The 26,023-nt window shown below is 31.7% G+C and overlaps 1 protein-coding gene across 5 annotated transcripts in view; it reads left to right on the top strand.

Moving 5' to 3' along the window:
* LOC134534715 (phosphatidylinositol 4-phosphate 5-kinase type-1 alpha-like) overlaps positions 1-26,023 on the top strand; it is a 150,660-nt gene that overhangs the window by 105,302 nt on the left and 19,335 nt on the right. Inside the window, exon 16 of one of the 5 annotated variants that reach the window (XM_063373196.1) lies at positions 1,008-24,390. The exons of the other annotated variants lie outside the window; for them this stretch is intronic. Coding sequence (XP_063229266.1) covers positions 1,008-1,061 — 54 coding nt within the window. The 3' untranslated portion in view covers positions 1,062-24,390. Of the gene's footprint in view, positions 1-1,007; positions 24,391-26,023 lie in introns of those variants that run through there. 5 annotated transcript variants of the gene reach the window in all.

Here is a 26,023-nt window from a genome sequence, read left to right as displayed (position 1 = left end):
TATATATAACAATTTAATGTTTTAAAATTTTTTTTATTTATAAATTTTAGTTTAGTGCACATACAATTTAAATACAGTAAAACTTGCTTAAGACGTTTCCGCATAATACATTTTCCCGCATATTACGTTAATAAAATTATTCCCCTCGTCATTTCCAAACATCCCTATTTTAATTCTTCCTGTTTAAAACGTTTGCATTTATAGTTGCTTCATGCATATAATGTTCAGCATTTGCAGGAAATAAAATTACTCAATAATGTTTCTTTAAACTTTTAAACTATATTTATCGTTAATCTTTAGAAATTTATTTAATTCCAAACAATAACAAAGAATTTTATGACCGCTCATTACTGTCAAAACCTTTGCAGCACACTGCATGCTGTTACAAGTTGTATTTTGGGACCATTCATCTACTTGCATTCGTATAGACTTTGTAAAGCTGTTCCTTCTGTACACCTTTTCCCTCATTCCAGTCATTACATCTGATGTATACACAGCAAACCACTAACCTTTATTTAAGCATCAAACCACCAGCCATTTGTTGCCATTCATATTATTTTTGTTGGAAAAGTATACAGTGTTACCCTGTTTTTGTGTTCTCTGTATTTACATTTTCCCACTATCAACAGCATTTTCTTTAGGTCCCATTTACGTGTCATAACTGTAATGCAATACTTGCCCTAGAATTACATCGTGAAAATTACTTTCTTCCCACTATTCATGGCTCGCATACAATGTAAAAAACTGGTATTTATATACATAAAACTCGTTTGTCATTCTCGCACAATACAATTTTTCATTAATAGTGAAATGTTTCAGTCCTGCCATTTTCTTCATAATATGCATAATTTACATTATTTCCAATGTATGAAGGTTCCCAAAAATTTTGTTTACCGTATGAAACTAGATTTTTTTTAACGTTGAAATTTATTATTTATTAGGAAATTACTTTTAGTTATTTAATTAACAGATTCACGAAGTTGTCTGATGTGTAAATTCTTTTTCAGACAGTTGTTAATTATCTGTTCTATCGCCACTGTGTAGCACGTATGGAAATGTAGGCAGCGCTAGTTGACATCATGTTTAGGTGAGTTAATGCCTGTATAGAATGCGTGTGCGTAGTCGAATATTGATATAGATAGCTTGCCGATTGCAAGTAGCGCGGAGTGCACTCACTTTGTCTTGTGCTGAGTAAACTATCATTGTTAGTTTGGTGATTTACATAATAAACAAATTTTATATGTTTTCCAAGTACTCTTAATTAACATCATTTAACTATCTAACCTCTTAGTGTTTCTGTTTGTTTTGAAGCACATTTTCAATTAATGTTGTAAAGTGATAACCATGAAACTAAAATAGATTCCGGATAAGCCAGACACAGAAAATGTGTACTACAAGCACTTTTATCATTGTTGCACATATTTTGAAATGGGAAAATACACATTCAGATTTTAATTTATATATAAGGTCAAGAATTTTACTATAAAAATAGTGTTTGATTGAAATGCTCCACAAATTCCATGACTTTCTTAATTTTACTCTTAAATAAATATATTTATATTACATTTTGAACATCTCAATAAAATTATCAACTTTCTACTCCTTATGAACTCCATTCAATTTTATACTTTACAATGGTAAATATTTAGAGGCAGTTTTATGAGGGAAACATGTTTTGTGGATTAGTGGATCATAGTTTTTCACCTCATGTTATGACTTGTCAAGAGTGGGCAGTTAGGTATTATTGTGAGGAGTCACTTAGAAGTTATTTTATTTAGACAAACTTAAAGAATAACAATATGTTGCAGACAAGGGAACAGATGTATTAATTTTTATTTTATATTTTTTAATAATATATTTGTTTTGCTTTTATTTTATATGTGTGTACATTTTATTTGATGAAAATAAATTTGACTATGTTATATTTTATTGTAATTAAATATAAATGTAACCCCTAGCTGCTATACCATTAAGAGTTTAATGAATTGAGCACATTATTCTTTGTTGAATTAGATGTGGAGAAACTGTTGTATGTGCGTAGTTTACATTTCCAATTTCTTCAAATATTTAGACTCATTTGGGCTGGGTGGATTGAGGATGCTAGAATCCATCAAAGATGCAAAAACAATGTTCAGTAAAGTATTGTTATTAAGTACAGATCTAAAGATATTCTAATTTTTGTCTTGGTTATAATGAAAATACTTTCAGACTCAACTAGTATTATAAAAATTTCTTTGATATGTTTTCTATAAATAAGTATCATTACGTACTTTAACCTTAAATATGTGAAGTACTTAATTACAAAATTTTACTGTGAAAGATGATAATTTTTGCCAGTTTCTTATAGTGACATGGACATCTCTCAATGATCCTACATCAATATCTGTGACTATGTAGAAGAAATTAAGCCTTGAATATCAAAGAATAGTATGGCAATCTTAATGTTGTTTAGTAGTTTATATCAAAGAACATAACAATTGCCATACTATCATTTGATGTTTAGAGAAGTTAAGCTTGAAATGTGTGAATTTTATGTATAGTCTTAACAAAGTGCTAGTCTTTTTTTTATACAATATTCTTTCTCATTTCATGTTGTCATTCTTGTGTTACATGCAGCCTGAACGTTTTTACTCTATGAGTGGACCTTACTAAGTAAGCCAAGTATTGTTGATAGCTTTGGTAGTGGTTGTTGTTGGTAGCTGTAACTTTATTGTTATTGCTATAATGCTGCCTTTGTGCACTTAAGAATTAATGTGTGAAGTGTTATTTGAAACTGTATTTTGATACTTGATTGAGAAGATGATAGGGTAAAGGATAACTGTAGAAACATTTCTATGATTGCGAACGCGAGAGCATCCTGATCAGCAAGTGGTTTGTGACACTGCCTATTTTGTACACAGTTGTTAGCCGGTGGCTGGGGAGTAGGTGGGCTGCTGGTAGATGCTGTTGCAGAGTCAGTATTCAGATACCCATGGTGGAACACAGGAATGTTTCAGAATTATACACTGAGATGCATGAAGCACTCTCCTTGCTAGAGATAGAGTTTTGTTTATAATTTCGGTACAAAATGTTAAAATGAAATTCGACACCCTCTTGTCCAGCCACCTTTTGGCCTCCGCTTTAAGGGGGAATAGACCCCGCCATCTGGAATTTTTCCATCTTTTTTGCTGTAATTCTAATTCGGAACTATTTATCCCAATTTTTTGGCATTCACGGCATAAAACATATCTCCCAGACCTTCTATACCTTGTTGCAACCAACATGTTTACTAACAGGCTATAGTCTGTAAGTGTCACGAGGAAGTAACTTATTATTTCATGTGGGTGACTACAAACATCATGAGAATCACACCAGTTCACAAGTGTTGACTTCAACAAGTAGCCTAAGGCAAGTCCTATGCCATGTCAAACTAAAAAAAAATTAGCACTGCAGCTTTATTGCAAGCGGTACCAAAATAATATAAATTGCTAGATGGCGCGGGTTAATCCCTTAACCGGCCGCCGCAAGTTTGATATAATAACGACGACGACTTGCGGATCTGTTGCGATGTGTCTGGCTGCTAGCTTATTCGGTTCAGTTGAGCTGCCGATTCACTTTGGTGCTGACTGGTAAAATGGTTGCTGGTTAAGAGGTATTTGAAAGTTGTACGTGAAAAAATACAAAGAGATAAATTTTTTTATGTTATAGGTTAATTAACTGTTTATAATGGAATTTGCAGCTGTATGAAAAATTTACTATTTTCATGGTTTTGCAAAGTTATAAACATTTGTGAAATATGTGCAAAATGTAGTTTTTTTCCTTAAAGAAAAAAATACTTTGAACATCAAAAAGCACAATTACACTGTGGGCAAAGCCATTTTGATTACTTTGGGCCACCCATGTAGGTTATTGTGGAAATGAATGTTACACTTGTTTTTTTTTTTCCACATTTTCAGAGTGTTTTGACTTGTAATGAATAATTTTTTCAAACAACTGGAAAAACCAAACTTCAAAGATCTGTTTTCTTTACTGGATGGCAAATTATGAAAATAAATTGCAATATAGGTAACTGGTAATGTAGTACACCTGCCCCTTGAAGTAACGCTGTTCAATTAGGCTAGGGTATGATGTGAAGTAGTGCAATCGTAGATTCAAATTAGCACTCTATTTCATCTACAGAAATTTTTAATTTTTGTGCATGCATAATGATGATGACACATGACATTAAATACAATACAATGAATTAATAATATGAAAAACAAAAACATAGATAGCTTACCCTTTCTTTAATAACTATTCACTTCCTTCACTGTCATTTACTTCCACCATTGCCTATGTGCCACCATTACCATTGCCTATTACTATTTAAATTTGAACAATGATTGATATCACACCATTGCCCATGTAGGTTCAGCCAGTGTTTATATTGTGCTGCCCTGCAAGTCAGCAGACACTTTGGTGAAAACAGTCAGCAAGTCAAGTGTTTTAGCTTGCATACATTAATTTAGTAAACATTCGAGTCTGGAATTACATTAATGGGATAAGTAATCTTGCTTGTTAATATAAAATTTAAATTTATGCTTCTTTTATTATATAAGACATTGAAACAAAGCTTTTTTTATTAATAATGTAATAGTTGGTATCCCAGAAATAATTGTGCCTACTCAGGAAATTTTATGCCCAAAGCCTATTATGTCAAAAATGCAGCTCAGGAATTTTTTTTAACATTGTATATTTATTTTAAATTGTTTATCCTCGGAATTTGATTCAATCCTTTATGCAAATTTACTTTAAATGTATTTAAACATACCAATACTGTAAATAGATTTTAAGCAAAGTAATGTCTTGATTGAAATGGCAGTCAACAAATGAACTTCATGGTTGGAAAATAAGTTAGTTATTTTTGTTAGCATACTCTCTTATGTAAAAAATAAATAATTTTATTAGAACTGTTTTGATTAGCGCTACATTTTTCTGGTACCAATTAAGGGTGTTCCTTTCAAGGTGCAGCTATATTTTAACGACTTCTTAAGTCTTGGAATTATTACAGGACAAAAATAAGTTTGTCTATGCAGAGGATAAATGTGAATGATACTAATGCTAAACTAAAAATGTAAGTAATTCTATTGAAATAATCAATAATTAATTCTCCAGATATGATTATTGTAGCATTGGTTTACTAGAGCCCAAAATGCAATCCCAGGGTTATCTCAAATACTTACCCAAAATCTGTTAGCGATTGTGTTCAACTGAAACATTCCTGAAAATTTTGTTTGTGCAGCGCTTGTATCAGTCGCAATAAATTACATAAACTTACTTCCCTCGTTACGTAAAAATCAGAGGAATTTTTTCAACCTTGTAATTATAGAAATGTTTCACCTTCATAATGAGTTGATTAATTATTTTTTTTTTTTGTTTAGTAGTGAAATTAATCTTGGGCTTTCTGTTAACTAATTTATTGCATTGTTTTTATTAACATGAATTTTTAATTTTTAATTTTGTCGTCTGTTTACTTAATAAGTACCTTTAATGAAATTCAGGTGTTATTTTCAGTAGTTTTTGTGTTTGCTTTTTAAGGGTTCAGTTCTCTGAAGAAAGTATTTACTATTTATGTACTTACAGTCTACAATACATTTATATAAATCTTTCTGTTAAAAGTTTAATTTATCAAGTTCTTCTCTATTAAACTCAAAAATTTGCATTTAAGCTATAAAATTAGGAAACTCTTAACATTTTAAGTTTCAGTTATATATTTTAATCAATTTCATTTATTTTTTTGTCCCGACAAGTATAATTAATAGTGTCAATTTTTTTTTTTTTTTTGAAAAAGTTAATGATCATGCTTTCTCCATCTGTGTGTTAAGTAATGGTAGGTGCATACTAACATGGAAATTTTCTTTTATTATGATTTAAAAAAAAATGATTATTGTTTATTGATTGTTTTAGAGCATTAAATAAGATTTAATTCAATTGTTAATTTTCATTTCAAACAGAAAGCATTGTATACATACTTGTTTCATTGATTGATGTGTTTGAGAAAGAATAGATGGCGATGTGTAATTTTTCCATAGATTTATGTTCCTTTCTTAATGCCTCATGCTTAACTTCAGTGTACATATTGATGTTGAGCAAGTTTCACCTAGCACCTATTACAGAAGCTGATCATTGGAAGATCTGATCTTGGGAAGTGCTAAAAGTTTTATAGCTTCCATGAATGCTAATTTTTATTATTCGGATTTTCTGGTTTTGTAGACATTTTATTTAACGTTCACATAAAAATGACAACTGCATTCTACATCTATGCAAACAAAGATGGTTAGAATAAAATAATTTCCGTGACTGTTCTTCATTCAAACACCATACATGTTTGAAACAGAAGAAAATTGACGAATTCTTTGCTAAGAAATTATGTGAAAAGTTATTTAATTTTGTTAAAAAACATTGTGTTTTTATTGTAGTTAACAGTAAATCTGCTTATTTAAGGATTTTATTTTGCCTATTACCCATATTACCTGGATTATCCAGATTTTTGATTGTCCGGATTGCTTTTGGTTCCAGTTAGTTTGATAAACGAGGATAACTGTGTTACTAAACCATGACTAGTACAAACACGATATAACATACAATACTCACACTAATACAAATTGTTACAGCCAAAATCAGTATTTAAAATCTAGAGTTACTTAAGTTTGTGACTATGAAGCAGTTAAAATTAGTTATTTGTCAATAAAACATTAATGAATTTCTTAAGCTATCAACAAATAGAAACAAAGTAATCTTAAAATGTAGTGAAGCCATTGCAGCAATGATGTTTGCAGCTATGCAAATAGGTTTATCTGACTACCTCTACTACTGTTAATATTTGAAACATTAAAAACTGTGTAATTTTTATGCTAAATTTTATTCTTTGTTTCATAATCATTAGAGAACATTTCTGAAAGACTCTTTGTGAAATAACATAACACTTGTTAAAAATTGTAAATTCTTAATTGTTCTAATAATGAAAATAAAATTAAACAAATTTAAAGTAAAGTTAAAACCATAAATATAATTAAACCATTTAAAATTATATTTTTACTTAAACACATTTGTTCTTTGAATGACTTGCAATGGGATAACATTGATTGAAATCATTTTTTGTGGACACCTGCCTTTGCGTGTTTGCACTGTATGTCATAGAGAAGTCTCAAGAATGGACAAAAAAGATAAATACAAGTGGTGGGTCAGATTAAAATTTTCTCGAATCTGAATCTCGAATTTGAATCTCAAAGAATATCTCAAATAATACCACTCGAAACCGAATCTAGTCTCAAAAGTTAAAAATATAATAGTGCACAAGAAATGTAAAATATGAACTAAGGCATTGAAACATTCAACCCTTTAAATGTTTGTTTCATTAACTAAGTTTCCATAATTAATATATATAGTAATTTATTTACATAACTTCATGTTAAAAGTACACTATCTTTAGGAATGTTGATAGGATACGTATGAAAAAAAAAATTGACTTAGTAAAGTTTAGAGGTTCTTCTAATCTTTTCCCGGATACTGAATCCTTAAAATCCTAAGGATTTGATGGTATTTAAGAATTTGATTGATCCATCCCTAATGCACACAAACAACAAACAAACCAAATTAGCTGATGCCAGAAGTTAAATGCATAGACAGCTCAGAGAATTCCATGAAAGGAATTAGAAAAAAATATTGCAGCACATAAACAAACTCAGTGGGCTGATGACAAGAAAATTGCAACAACAGTTATTATATTAAATACAGACAAACAACAACAACACAGCAACAAACAGTTGAACCCAACGATGATATTAAACAGATAATCTGGGCAACACTACAACAAAACAGCTGTGCACATGCGAACCTAGAGATGAAAATAAACACATTGTGGACAGCACGAGGACAGCACATACAAACACTGTTCACTTCCTAACACAAAACAGATGGGATGTTTAACATCTGTTCCCATCATCAGGCGCAGTCTTGTTTCATTTGGTTCCTAAACCAGATTGCTCGTGCCGGGATTTGAACCCAAATCCTTTCGAATGATATTCCACTGTTTTATCATTGCACTATCTCTGTCGGTGTTGAGCAGAGGAGGGAGACATAGTAGTATAAACTACCATGCATCCTTTTTGTTACTTTCTAATAGCTACCTAGAGTGTGTGTACACGCACCCAAGGTTTAGCTAGGTGAAAGGAAGAGGGATTGGCTGATTGATTGGTTTGTGTGCATGCACATGGTTGGCACATGGCATCTAGGCACCGCATCTTGCATCTTTCTTGCACGTGGTATATCGGGTAGCAATGTTTGTGCCAGGGGTCCACATTTTAAATTCATATAATAATTTTATAATTGTCAAGTTAGTTTTATAAAAAAATTTATAGGTTCTCAGAGTCTTCCATAGCTTTACTTCTACACCAAATTTGGTGACAAATCACTAATTAGTTTTGTCAGACTTTTATACATTTTTCAAAGGCTTTGTCTTCCAAAATAGTAGATGCAGTAGTGGTACTGCTAAAGGTTTCTATGCAATTTAGGTACTGTGTACTTGGAGAGTACAGTAAAAATCATTTAAATGGATGCAGATATATGTAACATCATATTTTAATCTTAAAAGATGACTATTTGAAGATAGCATCAAGTAGTGGAAGTATGTGGTTAGTCTTTAAAGTTGGTACTATGCTGATTTTTTGGAAGTTATTCTTTTCATTAACTAGAAGTATTATTTGTTTTTGGGTGGCCTTCATGCTTCGAAGGAGTAGGACAGCAAAAATTTAACAACTTTTATGTTACATGCTACTTTATTCAACCGCAAAGGCCACTTTAAACACACATCTGTTTTTATTTATGTAAAAACATAGGAACTGCTGTTAAGTTAGTTAAACATTGACTCAGGATGTTCACAAGTTTTAGAGCATATATTTAATGGATTGCAGGTAAATTTGTTAAGGTAAAAATATGTCTGGGAACAAAACCCTGCAAAGTTACAGGCACAAACAGTAGAGCCCAAATTTTTATTTTGCGGGGATTCTGGGGACTACTCCTCTGGCTGAGAGGACGTCACGTGCGATTTCAGTGCAGAGGCGTTCAAACACTCCGTGGGAAGTGGGTGGCAAGCTGGGTACAGTTTTTTAGTCAGCCATATGTACATCACCCTTAGTGGTACGAAACTCCTAGCTTCAGGTAGTCGCGTGTTAAGCTGTACAAAGTTCTTCGTATTCTGTACATGTCGGTTGTGAAAGCACTGTTTTTCTTCTCCCCGTCTACCATTAACATATCGGCCATCTGCGTGAATTATAAGTCTGCTCTGCTTTTGCTGTTTGTCAAATCTGTGATTGCAGCATCATGCTCACGAGCAGTCAACACTGCGCTAATCGCCTAAGGCCAACTGTGTCAACCTACCGCAACCAACCATCCACTGTGCTGTACGCCAGGCTCCTGGTTTCTCGTGCATCTGACTAACTCTAAACGTCTTGGGTTCGGCTTCTCGCCTGCATCCTGTACAGTGAATGTCGCTGCACTGTGGTTGTGCATCCTCTCAGCCAGTGGAGTGGTCTCCTGAAGCCTGCCAAATTAAAATTTGTATGCTACTATTTGCGCCTGTAACTTTGCAGGGTTTTGTTTCCAGACAGGTGTTCCTGCCATCCATTAATTTTGTGACCCATAATTTATAAGCATCCTGTAAATTCCACGTGTCACTTTCTGAACAAAATGTTCAGTGTAAATCAGTTGAATGATTTCACATGTGTAATCAGATCCTTTAATAAAATGGCATGTCTTTACAAAACCAAACTGATAGCTGCACTTAACAGAATATTTTTATTACAAATTTTAAAGATAATTGTTTGAATGTACAGCTCTTATAAATTTGTAAAAGATAAAAATAAAAATGAACTGTTATTTTTTTTAAAACGTTCGGTTCGTTTGTTTTAAAAAGCTTTACGGAGATGACTCAATCTCAATGCTAAGTATGTAATTGTTAATCTTGTAATAATTTATTAATTTGTTTTGTTCTGTGGTTGGCAGAATGCATCAATACGACAAGCATTTATCCACTAATGTTTTGCAGTTAATTTCTCAAAGAATGAAAGAATTGTTATGCCCTATTTGTATGCAATGTGATGCCTGACCAGATATAACCAACCTCACCAAAATTTATTTTTAAATTATTTGATAAACCAGAATAAGCTCCAAGGAATCATATTATTTCCCTAAAAAAATTTCTTGGATAGTTTGGATAAAACCTTGATAGCTAATAAAGTGTGATTATGTCAAGCGAAAATAAATTTATCCCTTAAAAATATTAATTTAAATTTTTTAAATTGGTTTGGTTCTCATTGGGATAAAATATCTATCCATAGTATGACTTGTTAGTGGCTGTTCTGTCTTTTTACAGTTCCTGTGTAGTTTTAAAAAAATATGAACACTATATGAAAAGTTATATTTTTATTATATTATATTAATGTGTAAACATCTTGGCTCTCGATATACAGTATTTGTTAGGAGTAATTTCCTGAAAATGGAACAGATGTCAATGGACAGAAATGTGACAGAGATGGCAGACCTATGTGTAGTAACATAAACCCGTACATAGTCACTTTCGTAAACATTAGGGTACATAGCATACGTATTGGTGTGCCAAATAAAACTTTATGATAGTGAAACTACCATGGAGCATTTTTGGTAAACTAAAATAGTCATAATAAAAAGTATTCTCAAGTTTTAAAATACCTAAGAAATCTGGCATTACAATGGTTTTAATACATATTCTATTTTCTATATGTCACTAGTCTCGATAGCACAGCGATAAAGTGTGCGCGTGTTAACTTCAAGGGACTTGGTTCGAATCTCGTCACTGGCAGAAATGTTTTTACTATTTTATAACATATTATAATAATATATAATAATTAATCAGCTCAATAAGGTTAAAGTTTGTAGGAAGTATTTACAGACTGATTTCAGTTGTTTAAGCAAAAACAAACATATAGGCCTATTTAGTGTTATAATGTGTGTTTTAAAATGTTTTAGGTTAATGTTTTAGTAATTCCATAGAAGTATAACTTCTAAAGTGTGTGGAAACTTTAAAGCATGAACTGTTTAATCAATTTTAACAAGATGGACAGTATTTTAATAAAATTCCTTGTCGAAAATTAGGTCCTAAGCTTGGGCTTAGGATTTATCAAGTTTTTTTTTTTTTCGCTTTTATTGGAGCCGTTTCTGATAGTTTAGAGTTTTTTTTTGCTTCGTGCTGCCATCTGCGGGTGATGTTGGCAAGCAACGTTTACGATTCAGGCAGTGAATTCTAGCGGCAGGTGCTAAATGTAAGTTTTTGATTGGTTTTTAGAAATTTTGGTATGTAATTAAAAAGGGAATATTTTATTGATCAGTATTGATCATGCTTGGCATTATTTTAAAGAATTATACTTCAAATTTTGTGTCCGAATTTTGTATTATAAGTTCATTTGCAATATGAAAAACCTGAGAACACATGAATTTGCTCATTATCGAGGTTAAATGTTTACATATTACTGATGAGTTCTGAAAGACTCGCTCACACTTTTTCTATATATTATAAACATTACTTTTTTTTATAGACACTGTCTTTCAAAATTGCAGAGTTAAGTTTTACTTAAAAAAGTTACACGATAAGTACAGAGTTACTATTAGTATATGAAGATCATTAGGAATGTTTGCTGGTTCTAGAAATACAATATATCAGGTCAAGAATTTATAATACTACCATTTTGGTAATAGAATTTATAATACTACCATTTAAAATTTTTTTAAGTTGCATTTCTCCTTAGAATGGTGTATGAAAATAAGTTTATATGTTGAAATCCATGCTCCCATTTATTAATGTTGATCACTTTTGAGATTTATATGTGTAATATGCATCTAAAGATGTTACATATCACCCATAAATGGATAAGGCCTACATTTTGATACTTATTTATTTTATTTTAAATTAAATAAAAACAAAGAAAATGGCTGTGTATCTTTAAAAGAATACTTTGTGACTGATGACAATGAGTTGTGCAGTTCCTAAACTTTATTGCTCCCAAATGCCACGCATCTGCCTAAATTTCATAGATTACCTCCTTAAGGAAAACAATTTAGGACACTATAAAAATAGTGTCATGAATATTATAAACATATTGAGGTAGATATGTATAATTTACATGCATGGATGCAGTTAGGTTTGAGTGTGAAAGATTCTTCCAAGAAGAGAAGGCTAGTTTAAGTTTTTGATAGTCCTGATATTTTTATTTTTCATCCAGAGAGAGAAAAATTTAAATAGGGAGTGAATTATTTTGTAGCAATTTCATAAAAAAAATTAATTTCATTAAGTGGAGGTGGAAAGGCATAAGGGAAATGTGGGTAGGATACTCTAGCATCTTGGATCGAGTTTTACGGATGACTTTGTTACTTGACAATGTCAAAACATTTCCTGTGTTGAGTATTGGCTGCGTTTGTTTATGTGGCTGAATGCTGGAAAATTGGCAAGGTAGCTGTTGTAACGTGCAAGCGTCACATTGTGTGTCAAGATTGGTGGCTGTTTGGAATATTTCACACAATGCAATAAGAAAGCTGTTCTTGAGGCATTTTACTTGAGAGGCTGGTTATCGGTTACGAACTTCAAGAGTGGGGAAATGGCATAACGGCTTAGGCAACACAGTGAAGTTTACCACCTGTGGGTGCTAGGCTAGCCAATTTAATGATAATTTACACATTGGGTGTAAGTTAATTCACTGTTGAACCAGGCCAAAGTTGGAGTCGTTGTTGGGTAAGGTTTAGTGCATTCCAGATATTCTGAACAATTTAGTATTCTTGTTAAGCATTTTCTTTCTGTTGAGGAGGCTTCAAAGTATGGAACTCCTTGTTACGACATGTTACGTGAAACAGTTTCAAGGAAGTGAGGGTCAGTCCCAGTATTCAGTTTTCAAAAATTTAACCGGCACTGACAACCATAAGTATAACATAATCCTGGTAGAACAGAAAGCTTAACAGCTAAACCTTTGCCCTCCCCCCTCCCCCTTCTCCTAAAAATCAATAGACTTCTGTTGAAACGCAGGTTAATGTTACCGGCGATCAACAGTCCTACGTCTTTGAGACTTCACTCAAGTCAAGGAATAGAGGCTATCAGCACCCTGTGTGAAACATAAAGTTAACGTTGTAATTTTTTGAAAATTGCCGGCATCAGCTCTGATTCTTCCTTTCCCTGCCTTCACCCCCTTCAGCTAGCCCCCCAGATGGAAAGATAAGGTTGGCAGGAAGTGTCCAGACATGAAGGAAAAAGTTATTTTTGTCGGGATACTGACCTCTTTTTGTCCCCCTTATCACTAGGAAACAGAATGATAATTTCAACTAAAAGTAGACCTATGGGAAAATAATCCAGGATTTATATACTTATAAAACTTACCTTTAAAATAAACTCTCATGAATTTAAGTTGTCTAATACTCATTAACTGTAGGTATTTGCTTTTCCAGCCATTCATAATTTATAACTCAACCAACAATTCAAGTGTGTATTTCTTTTCTAACAGAGCTGTTATCTTGGCGTATCCCTTGCCCATCATAGTACATAACTTGCAATTGTTTGGTGTGTTGCTACTGCCATAATTTATTATTTATTTTTATAATTTTCTTAATTTCTCGAAAACAAGTATTTACTTCATTCGCACACAGTTTTTTATTGGTGTTTGCCTAAGTTCAACATTGATCCAGAAAAAACCAGAGGTCATGTGCTGCAGGATCTAGTGAGAAGTGAAGTAACTGTGATACCTAGGAGCTAGGTGACTTGTTTGTGGTGGCATTATGGTAAAGGGGGTTGCTTATAGTCATATTAAACATATAAACACACACACTATTTTAGGACACCGTATCTTTGGTGTGGCTGAAAATTGTGTGGAGGTTAACCTTAAACTGAGAACTTAGAACCAATTTTTAAGAACCGGAACTGAACCAAGAACCAGGAAACAAGGAGAATCAACACATCACTAATGTAAGGTCCCAACCTAGTGAGGCACACATTCGGTGTGAAGAGCTTCAGAAGAAACTGTGTGATTTGAAAACTGCTCAAGATAACCAAGTGGTGTCCATTTAGGAAAAGCATTTAAGAATGCATTGAGGGCAGAGAGTTGTTCTGTTACCATATTTCGTTTTCAAACTGTATTTTTAGGAGAGTGAAAAAAGGCTTAAATTTGTGTTTTCATGATAATTTTTAGACATGAAACACCCAGTACAGGTTTTTGAAAGCATTCCAAGGGCCTTGCATTTCACATTTAGTTTCCTTTCTCTGCTATACAATGTTATGGTTACTACTCAGATTTTGTAGTTGTTCTGTGCACAATGAGAAGACCACATAAGAGTTTTCAGAGCCTTGCACTTGGAGGAAACACCACACTAGAAGTACCAGCGGGAATTGTACTTATCATTCTGTCTCACAAGACAGATGCACCCCTGACTATACGGCCCCCTTAAAAGCAAGCTATTTATGAGTTAAATTTTTTTTTGACCAATCAGAAGTGAATTAAAAAAAAATTCAGATTATTTGTATGCACAAAGAGATTTAAATCTCATGGTTATTACATAGACTTAAGGTAATCATGGTGGGCTCCAAACCTATTGGGTAAGTACTCAGACATGCTAAAGATTGATTGAACCCGTGACAACACATGAGCATGATGTGTTAGCGATCATCATGTCACAGAGGAACTTGGAGTCTTGTAGGGTTAGCATACTCCTCCCATATCACTGGAAAAGATGGTGATTTGTGTTCATGTCATGGATGTGCCTGAGGTCCGGAACCTGAGCAAACTAAAAATGCTGGCAGGGCGGTAATGTGTGTAGGTAGCCAAGGTCAACTGCGGAAAAACCTGACAAAATCAGAGTGGCTTGTTAGTGCTGCATTACAGGATGTGCACAACCATTAAGGATCTTTTATTGTAGCACAGCACTGTGCATGGGAATGGCTGTGACGAAAAATATAAGCCTTGTTCAAGGAGATATGATATGGAAAAATGGGAATACAAGCAGTTGAAATATCTCTTTAAGCACTGGGACTACAATTGCGAAGCTAAACTGATGTTTTGAATTACTGGTGTGGAAATACAGGAATTGCTATGTTTACAGGAAGGAAGCTGAGGTGTTGGATAAGAACTTTGGAGAAATGCTGAAAATTTGTAGCAGGATTCTAATACTCATAGGGGCCCTTGTAGTTGAGTGGTGGATCATTTGCTGCCCTCCTAGGCGATGTCTGCAGATGTTGCAGCAAGCCGGTGAGGTTTTCTTAGGGCACTCCTGTTGGCCCAACCCATTCATTCTGTCAGTGCTTCATTCTTAACTCGTCATCATCATCTCTAGTGACCTCGATGGGGTGTGTTTGTGTCATTGAGACAGAGCTTCTAAAAATACAGTTTAGAAACTAAATGTGGAAGCAGAACTCCTCAACGGCCCTCAGCGTACTCGTAAATGCTTTTCGTAAACAGATGCCACTTGGATATCTGAATAGTTTACAAATTGCCTGGATTTTTTTCTGAATCACAAAATGTTTTCCTCTGTAGGCGGGGCCCTTAAGCTATATTTTATTCTGATATGTACATTTCACGCTTTAAACACTCTTCCGGCCAAGCCTGTTTGGCCCATCTCATTGTTGCAGTGTTCAAGGCTAGACTTGCTATTATTGGGGTATCGTTCTTCTACATCCCACCCAATAAATGCTGGGATGATTCTTCTCCTTTGACCATTTATGTTTCCTTACAAATTCTCTGAATTATTTCCTCGTATGTGTTCATTCTTAGAAGTAGAACAAAAATATTTCAATTAAACTCCACCAAGTCATGCCCTGATTTAACTTTCCTCACAATTGCACATAGAGAGCATTTATAAACCTGTTTATTATTTCCACTCCATTAAAAATTTCTGATTTTTTTTAAAAATTATAGTTCCGGAAGTATCTTTAACTTACCATGCTGAAGTTGTAATGGTAATTTTTTTTATTATGGTTACTATGGATGTTAAAAACTGTATTGATTATTATTATTTTACTGTTTTAAAATATCTTTGTGAATCTCATAGTAAATTCCAAAGAAAATTTTGCTAGGTACTTTTGTTTAGTTCAGTTGGCGTCACAGAAAAGGAATTGTGTTTAGGAGTTGGCACCCTTGTTGCTAGGGCTATGCAAGAATGTTGTTGATGTTTAAAATGTTTACACATTGCGGAAGTTTAAAGTAAACTGAATTTGCAAATTTGAAGCAACATTCCTTTAACTGTAGTAATAAGTTAGCAAGTTCGGCACATTCTATTTGATTTTCCTTGCTACATGGAATAACTGTGTTATTTGTGTGGAGGAGAAATGGAAGCTATAAAAATTTTTCTGGCATTTCCCAAGCATTGTAAATATGTTATATATAAATGTTATCCAGCCTGTCATATTTTCATCTGATCCAGGCATAATTTTTGCATTTATAATGTTAGCATTTGACTTTAGCTGTAATTAAATAAAATAATTGTATATTGTTATTTTGTTAGTACCATGGCCTTATGTTAAGCAATACAGTATGCTCATATGTAAAAAAATATTTAGTAAAATATTTTTTAAACTATTTAAATGAGTATCATGTTGTGCAAGCAAGAAAATTTTTGTGATGTGATGTAAAGTTTATATTTGTAAATGCTAATTGATTTGTGCATTAACTGAAGTTTTCATTTTATTTTGCACTCATTAACTGTTTCATACTGGTAAGTGAAGTTGTTTAAAATCTCTAAAATGAATATTATCTTTATTTTATTACTTTGATATAATTTCAAAGAACAATTTTTTCAAATTTGTTGTTTGTTCTTTACTAACCAAGTTTATCAAAATTTTCATTGCTCTTGTGTGGCGGTGTTACATTCTGGCAACACTAACACAGCTTGCACTAAGTTTTATGTTAAATTATTAGCTTGCTGCAATGGCTGTTGTGCTTGCACTCGTAATATTTAAGGAATGAGTGTTTTTTTTTTAACCTTTTTTTAAAGGTAATTTTCAATTCATTTGCCAGAAATATTGTGATACGCTTGTTGATTCTGCAAGTATCAGTAAAACCTTTAATCAATTAAATAATTTTTTGTACTTGGATACAAATTAATGTGGTTCTTGTAGTAAAAGTTGTGGTATTTTAAGTTGCTGCAATATGATTTCTGCTGAAATGAGCAGTATTACATACTGAATCTCTGCTTTTCTGCAGGTGCCAAAATAAGTGTAATGCAAGTTATTTTGTCTTTAATTATGTGTAAGAAAACAAGTGAACAGATTGATCTGTGATTCCCATGCTAGGGGTTTAGAAATTAACTTTTTCACATCACTTGTCAGAAAGAAAAATTTATGTCTTGATTTTAAGGAAAGAAAGCTTTAATTTTTTCCCCCAGATCTAACTTCATTTACTTACAGCATTAAAATGCTTTCCAAAATTACTGTGCCATGGGCATTATAAATTTTTGGCCTTAATTTTTTTGTTTATTTTTTAGCAAAGTAATTATCTGTGATTTCATGAGAGAGTTTTTGTGTTGTGTAGTAACGTTAACTTTAGACTGAAATTATTTTAATTTATACTATATTTTAAAATAATTATAGTTACACTCATGTGTATGATAAAAAAACTTGAAAAATTTAGTGGCAATGCTTGTGAATAGCATTGCTTTAGTTTATTAAATGTTTGTTTTGTGTTCATGAAAAAAATATTTTCATATTACCTTAAAAGCAGTATTAATCACAATATGCGCTTGACTTGATAATAAGTTTTATTTATTTTGGGCAACTGCTAGATATAAATTACTGGTGGCTGTCATCAAACCCACAACCTCTAAAATGTTAGAAGTGTTACTGCAGGACCAAACACACTTGGTTTAAATACGTATTATGAAAAATTTTACCTTTCATTATGTTTATTGCTCCACTGAATATGACACGTTTTGCCGCTAAATAGTAAGGTTGGGCACAGAAGTAAGGTGCTTGCAAGAACCCAACCTGTTGGGTAAACTAGATTTCCTTTGTCATGTTACAAAGTTTACTCTGTCAAATTGGGTTTATCATGTAGTTTCCAATTGAGTTTTAAGTATTTTCTAACCAATTTGAAAATGGTTTTAGTTCAGAAATGAAAATAAAGTATTGTTGCATTTATTAAAATAATTAACAATTGAATTTTTAGACTGACTGTTTTCAGCTATTTAAAAAGGCATGTTACCTACATTTAAATCAAGACCAGTTTACTATTAGGCGGGCTGTTACATATATGTATTCATCAAATCATTAAATTAATTTTTTTTAAACACTTATATATTTTGATTTGCTCCCAATATCTGACCAAGCAAAATGCTTATAATTTTGATATATCTGCATTTGTTTACAACATTTTTTTTTAGGTAATCTGCAGTACTTAACTTGCCAGTACCCTCTGATCACCAGGGGTTAAATCTAAAGTGATGAAGAGTTTGTGATTTAGTTAACAGAATACAGATTTTGAACACGGTTAAACTACTTGCTTGGAATTACATTTCCATAAGAGTATACTTTTGTTCCGAGTTAATCTGGTAAGGTTTCCAAAAGGGCCTGGAAAAGTGTTGGTGTCCAGTAAGCAATTATGCTTTAAACTTGCTGTATGTACTTATTCTGGTAACCCATGAATAATATGTGCAATAGTAACTAATAAGCTAACATTTATGGTTCAAGTTATGTTGGTCAGATAAGCTCATAAATGTCAGCAAAAAGAAAATTAAACACTGTGCAGTCAAATAAATGTTCCTGTTTTTGCACAAATTGATTCGATATCCTATTGTTAAATTTATGATAATACTGAGTACAGACATGTTTTGAATACATAGATGTACATTTATGCCATTTTAACTAATAAAAGCATTTAAAAAATGTCTGTGATCTAAAAATTTTTTAATTATTGTAACTAAACTGATCATAAAATGAAACAATAAGATTTTGCTTCTGAATAACTAACCATTGCAAATAAATTGATGGAAACATTGCACAATGATAATGCTAAACTAGTATTGTCAGGTTTTGTTATTTAAGAGGCATGTCTGACATTAAAAAGTAAGAGAGTATTCATGTTCAATTCTATAGGTTAAGGAATTTTGTTATTGGACTCTGTTAAAATGTTGGAATAAAAGGGATTTTGCTCTGAATGTTAGTCCACTTTATCACTGTCAATGAAGGATGATTATTAGGTGTGAAGAAAATACAGTTAATGTAGTGATTTTTACAACCCATGTTTTGTTATTTAATTTTTTTGCTCATATTTAATTTTTTTTATTCAAATTAATATTATAACTTAATAGAATTATTGTCATTTTTCCTTGAGAAATAACTAATATATGTTTCTTCTTAGGTGTACTTCCTACTGAAAATTATGAATTTTCTTTTAGAATTATAAAATGTAAAATATGAATACTATTCTCACTTCTATCTGCATTTTGGGTCCTGGAACAAATTAGTTATTTTATTCTGAAATTGTTTAGGTTGGTCACTTTGTTGCTGTAAATACAGAAAACATTATTTCACATGTATTTTTAAACTTCTACTTATTTTTTGGCCAATAGAAATATGTTTAGGTCTACTTCAGTATCTTCTGTCGGTTGATAGTGTTGACTGATGTGTTAACCTTACAATATTTGTATTCATTCCTTCAACCTTGATTTATAAATTTTATTCAAAGTTTAGGAGAAAATTGAACCAGGCCTATAGAGTGTTATTTCACGTTATTAAATATTCATTAAAAGTTATCCATTGAACTTATATATGTTATTGGCTATCAAGATTATAAGTTATTTCATCTAATTTTCTAGGCCCTACCACCTGTAAAAGAACAGTAAATGGTAATGAGGATGTGAAAGATTTTTTTTTTTTACTTTTGTAAAAATAATGTAACATTTGTATAGTATTTGTATTTAAAAAGTGAATATTCATATTGTGGTGCATATGTTCTGTTTATCATCTTGACTTTTGTAATATAATTATTTAACTGTAATACTCATGTCATAGATGTCAAAATGTATATATGTGTAGCAAGTTTTTGAAAATAATTCCATAAAATTCTTACTGTATAAATGGATGTTCTATATGTTGTATTGAATATGTGAATATTTTCAATGCATTTTATATGTCTGTTTATAACTGTACATGAACTTGGTGTTTAATAGTGATAGAACTTTTCACACAATTGTGTGGGAATGAAAAAATTGTAAACTATCTTGATAAAATAAAAATACTAAGTTTTTTTTATATTCTTGCTATTTCAGGTTGTGTAAATTATATTTTGAAATCAGTTATAAAAATTTGAAAAATGATAATACACTTTCTGTTGGTTGGTAAAATTTTAAAGGCACCCTGAATTTTGGCAGTCTTTAGAAAGATATGCAACCATCCACAATGGCTATTCTGTCATTAAGTCAAAGACATTTGTAAATTCTGTGTGCTTCCAAGCTTTGGTTGGGCGAACGGACAAACCGATTTAGCACCTCTATAGCTTTCTGTACCAATGAAACTTAAGTTTGACACAGGAAATTAGAATAAACTAAAAACACAATAATTGTTATAAATATTTTTTTAATGTGTGAGTCATATCTTGTCATCTAGCTAGCTTCACTAGTTATCCTCTCATTGGTCCTTAGAATGTCGTACATCAGCCATTCGAGATGGCTCGGCTGAGTGCAGACTTAAAGAAATTTAGACTGAAGGCTGTTGTGAAAGTTCTGCATTGATATTGATACGAGCTCCATACCACGATTATTCATCTGCGAAGATGTTTGGTGCAGATAGTGCTGTATTTTTCGACGTACAAGGCGAGAAATTTATACACATTTGAAGAACTTAAAGATGCTACTCGTTTTATATGAGAGGTTTAATTATATGGAAGTGCACAGTACTTTTGTCACTTTGGCATGGAGTCTGTATACACTTGCGCCTCGAAGTAACGCCCTAATTCGTTCCGGGAAAACAGAGCGCTAATCAAAACAGAGCTAAAATACATTTTTTCCGTCAAAGTGTATGTTAATCAAAAAATTCATATTCCAATCAGGTAAGTGTGCTTAATGACCACCATTTTAATCAAGACACTACTCCTGTTAAAACTAATTTACAGTACTACTATATGTTAAAATACATTTTAAGTTCATTTAAATAATTGTTGACTAACCTTTTGAGATTAAACCACCTAAAATTCAATTTATAAAATTCACGTATCACATTGTTGACATAATAGGATCTGGGCATAACATTCCTAAGTAGATGCAAACAACATTTCTGAGTTACAAAATAAGAATGTTAATAATATAGGCAATATATTTCAGTTCTGATAAATTTTAATAAAGCTAAACCTAATGTTTTCTATTTTTGAAAAGATTATTTTAACCTGTTAACATAATTCCTGACACATCTTTACTAAATGTTTGTCTGCCATGATTTGCCACTAGTTCATGCTAATAGGCATGGGGTAAACTCTCTCCAGAGCTGCTGTTGACATGCAGTATGGCATAATATAAACATTGGCTGAACATTCGGGCATTGTCAGAAATAAATACATAATGAAGGAAGCGAATAACTATTGTTTGTTGATTCATCACATTATTAATTTGTTGTATTGTATACTTTTGTTCTGTACAAGAACTGTTTCCACTGTGCGTGCACGGAAATAAAAATTCACGTTAAAGAAATAAGCGCTACATTGAATCCATGACTGCGTAATTTCAAATCATGCTGTAATTTATCGATGTCATTTCTTCAAAAAAAAGTGTAAATCGAACAACGTTACTTCGAGTGGCGGGTGTACTATATTTGGTCAGAACTGGTTACTTTAAACTAGAGCGTACCTCACTCTTAATTTGCAGTACAAAGTAAATGGCATCCACTGTTGCCAAATTGATAACTAACTGGCAGTTAACATTAAAAATTTTATTTTGAATGCTATCATTAATTATAATAGTTTTTAATATTATAAGTTTTTTTTTTTATGATTCTATGACCACAAAATTAAGCATTTTGACAGTATTATTACATTTGTCATTGTGAAAGAAAAAAAAAATTTGATTCTAAACACCAATTATTATTTCACAGGAGAAACTATCTGCAGCAGTAGGTCACTCTTAATAAGATATTCCATTAAATTTTGATATTAAATTATATAAAATAAAATTATTGCAAGAATAATGTAAAGAATGTATAAAAAATAAGCAATTTAAACCAAGATGGTGTCTTTTAAGTTGCGTCTCCTTAGAAGTAAAAATAGAATATTATTAGATGATGCTCTTGATGACATACAAGAATATGTATATATTTACAAAATTCTCATTCTAAATTTTTCTTTACAAATTATGTTTAAAATACATTTTAAAAAAGGTTCATTACATTTTAAAATCGAGTCTTATCATATTTATGCTCTATGGCATATAGCATATGACATATTTGGCAACAGAGCTCACTGAAACCTGGACAGTGGAAATGACAGCAATTGTTCATTGGAAACAGAGAATAAATGCCCATTAAAATGTAAACTGCAAATTAATGGTGACATGCTATAGCCTAAAACATTGCATTACTTGAAACAAAATAAATATTATTATGAATGGTTGATTTTTTTTTGTTTGAATTCTAAGTAATTTCAACTCTTCTTTTGTGTGAAGGTTCTGTAAATTAATGCTGAACTATTATATAAAAAAACCATATATTTAATAATGTACTATTTCTGACATTATTATGTATGTTTTTGTGAAATTTTAAAACCAAATTTTTATCAGCAATCTTGTTTAATGATTTTTGGTGGAATATATGTCACTGCCCATGTAGATAATGTGTAAGGCCTATCAATGTGCATTTTTATGCACATTCAATTGTTGGGTACATATTCATTTAACTCATAATTTTAATGTTTTGTGAATTCTTTTCAGACCTTGACTTACAATTTGAATTTCACAAAACATTGTTTTTTATGTATTAACTTCTCTTAGTAAGTGTTAACAACAAAATTATGGTGTTATACTGTTCAGCTTAGCTATTCATTCTTTACACTTTATATGAACCAGTATGATCTATTGAAACCCCAAAAAAATTGTTAATGTTCATTGCATAATCAAATTTTCTTGTAAAAATATATTGCAAAATGACAGCAGTATATTTACATTTTAATCCAAAACAATATTTCATAAATAATGGTTCGACGTACATCAATTACACAATTACATATACCTAACATTTATTTTATAAGAAATGTATGTCCTCAGGATTTATTTTATTCTAATGAATGGTCTTTTAAATTTTAAAAATCTCATTGTAGTAATTTTAGTTTCTATGCTGTAGTTCAGCCAGTATTTAAATTTCATGTTAATTTGTTACAGTAACCAAACTAGTACTTTAGAATTAAATAATGTGCTTAAGTTCCAATGTTGAATATTATGAAATAAATGATGTTAAAGACATCATCCTGAATTTTTTTCATATTTTAACCCTTACTCTTGTTGAAATTAGCTGTTATTGATAGCATATAAAGCATGTTTTCAAACCACATAAACGGTGCATAGTAGGTGATTCTATACTTTTAATGTTTCAAGAAAGATCATGTTTCGGAACTTAAGATTTCATAATTTCATATGACGGGTTGTGAAGCTGTGTGGAAAGCAGTTGTGAACTTAGTCATATTCAATAATTACAGTTGTCATCAAGTGGATAGAATTTCTTAAGAGATTGAATTTTAATGGAGTGAATACTGAGTAACTGTATTAAATTCATTCACAGCTTTTACACGTAACAAAATTTGCTTCTCATGTTTTCAGCAAAATTATTCTGCCTAGGAATTTTGTTAAGAAGTACAATCCTGCCAGAACTTAAGACAACTTCAATAATGAAAGAAATATGTACCAGATTAAAAATATTTTGGTACCAATTCAGATTTTGAAAATTAACTACCATTTTTATGTCAGCTCTCTTATCGATTACAAAAATGTGAGCGAGTCTTTTCAGTATTCGTCAGTGATGTGTAAACATCTAACCTCGGTAACCTAACAATTTAATGTTTTCTCATGTTGCAAATAAACTTATTATACAAAACTCCGACACAAAATTCAATGTAGAATTATTTTAAAAGAATTCAATCATGATAAAAAACTATTATAATTAGTTTTTAATATTTTTAAAGTTGTTTTTGATGTTTCTATGACCATAAAATTAAGTCTATTAACAGTACTATTACATTTGTCATTATGAAGAAAAAAATGTTTTGATTTTTAACACCAATTATTATTTCACAGGAGGAACAATATGCAGCAGTAGGTCACTATTAATAAGATATTCAATTAAATTGTGTGTTATGCATTATATAAAATAAAATTAATGCAAGAATCATTTAAATAATGTATTAAAAATTTGTTGACAAAACAATTTAAACCAAGATGGCGTCTTTTAAGTTACTTCTCCTTAGAGGTAAAAATAGAATATTAGATGATGCTCTTGATGAAATACAACAAGAATATGTGTTTACAAAATTCTCATTCTAAATTTTCCTTTACAAAATATGTTTCATTTCAATGTTAACTAAGTTTTTTTCAAAATGGTAATGCATGTTTAAGTTGTCATTATTTCTTTTTATGACTAAGTTGTAAATTAAAGTATTAAAGGATGAAGTTTAGTTTGGTATACTAATACTCTTAGTACATTCCCCGATGTTCGCAAAAGTTAATTAAACAAATGAAGCTTGCAAGACTGCCATATTTTTTAGATTTCTGTGACTTCCACAAATGGCAGCATCATGTTTAGGGATTCATTTCTGTTCCAATTAACTTCCCGTTCCATTGATGAAATTATGACTACCAAATGCCATATACCGAGAGCTAAGATGTTTTCACATCAAAAATATTTGTGGTTATACAGGTTATATAACACATGTGGCAACTAAAGTATATTTGGACATAAACTTCGACAAACAGACTTATCTATGTAATTCAGGTATACATTTTTCAAAACTGATTGAATATAGATAGTAAATAAATGTCTATGCAACTTAATTATTTGTATTAATAGTGATTAGGTATAATAATTCATGTCTCATTTCACTTGAAATAACAAACTCAGTTTGTGTCTGCATGTAGGCTTTGGACTTTGTGAAGCTTTAACATAAGCCTTCCTGAAACTATTTGTTCTCAAGCTTTAAAAAAAGTTAGCAAATTGAAAGGTCTTTAATCCGGCAACCTATGTTTTGGCTCATTGGCTAGTCCGGCATTATTCAAGCCGCTTGTGATCTAGTTTTTTTTAGTGGATTTTGGGTGTTGATCTTGGTTGCACTGCACTGTTGGAGTTTTTAGTTCGTTCAAAGTTTGTCTGTTTTAATTTCAGTTAGGGGTTTTCTGTTTTCTAGCGAGTTTCACATTTTGACGCAATGTGATAGCAAAAAAATTTTGAAACAGTAAGTCTCGTCTGTGTTAATTTCTTTTGTAGAGCAGCTTATTACAACTTGTTATAATACCATTGTACTGTATATTAACTACTAGCTGAAGTACCCGGCGTTACCCGCGCTAAACATTTGATAATATAAGGAACATCACTACCAAGTTTCATGTCTGTCTGTAGGACATACACTTGAAAAACTGGAAATTTTGAGGTTATAAAAGTTCCATTGATTGCACAATCTCAGTGCATCAAGGCTACGCATCAGCAAAACTGGGATGCTAGTCTTCAGCTTCCTTTTATGGGCAGGCAGGTAACCTCTAGGCAAGGCGTGATGGACTTACCAAATGATAGTACGTTACGAATTCAAGGCAATGCCATCTATTGACGAAGTTCTAAACTGAATTGTTATTAGCGCCTTGGGTTCACTAGCAGCTGCGAGCTTCGCTAAGCGGATGGGTTTCGCCAAGGAGAAGGATGGGAAGTTGCCAGACCTTACTATATGACAGTGTGGCGGACATAAAGAAATTACGCAAACTAACTGTGTGTCTGACCTTCCTCTTATGATTTTCTATAATAAAACTGAATGGACCCCTTTTTCACTCCCTT

This window comes from Bacillus rossius, chromosome 8 (genome assembly GCF_032445375.1).
Source record: "Bacillus rossius redtenbacheri isolate Brsri chromosome 8, Brsri_v3, whole genome shotgun sequence".
NCBI lineage: Eukaryota > Metazoa > Arthropoda > Insecta > Phasmatodea > Bacillidae > Bacillus > Bacillus rossius.
This window is presented reverse-complemented; position numbering and strand designations above follow the sequence as displayed.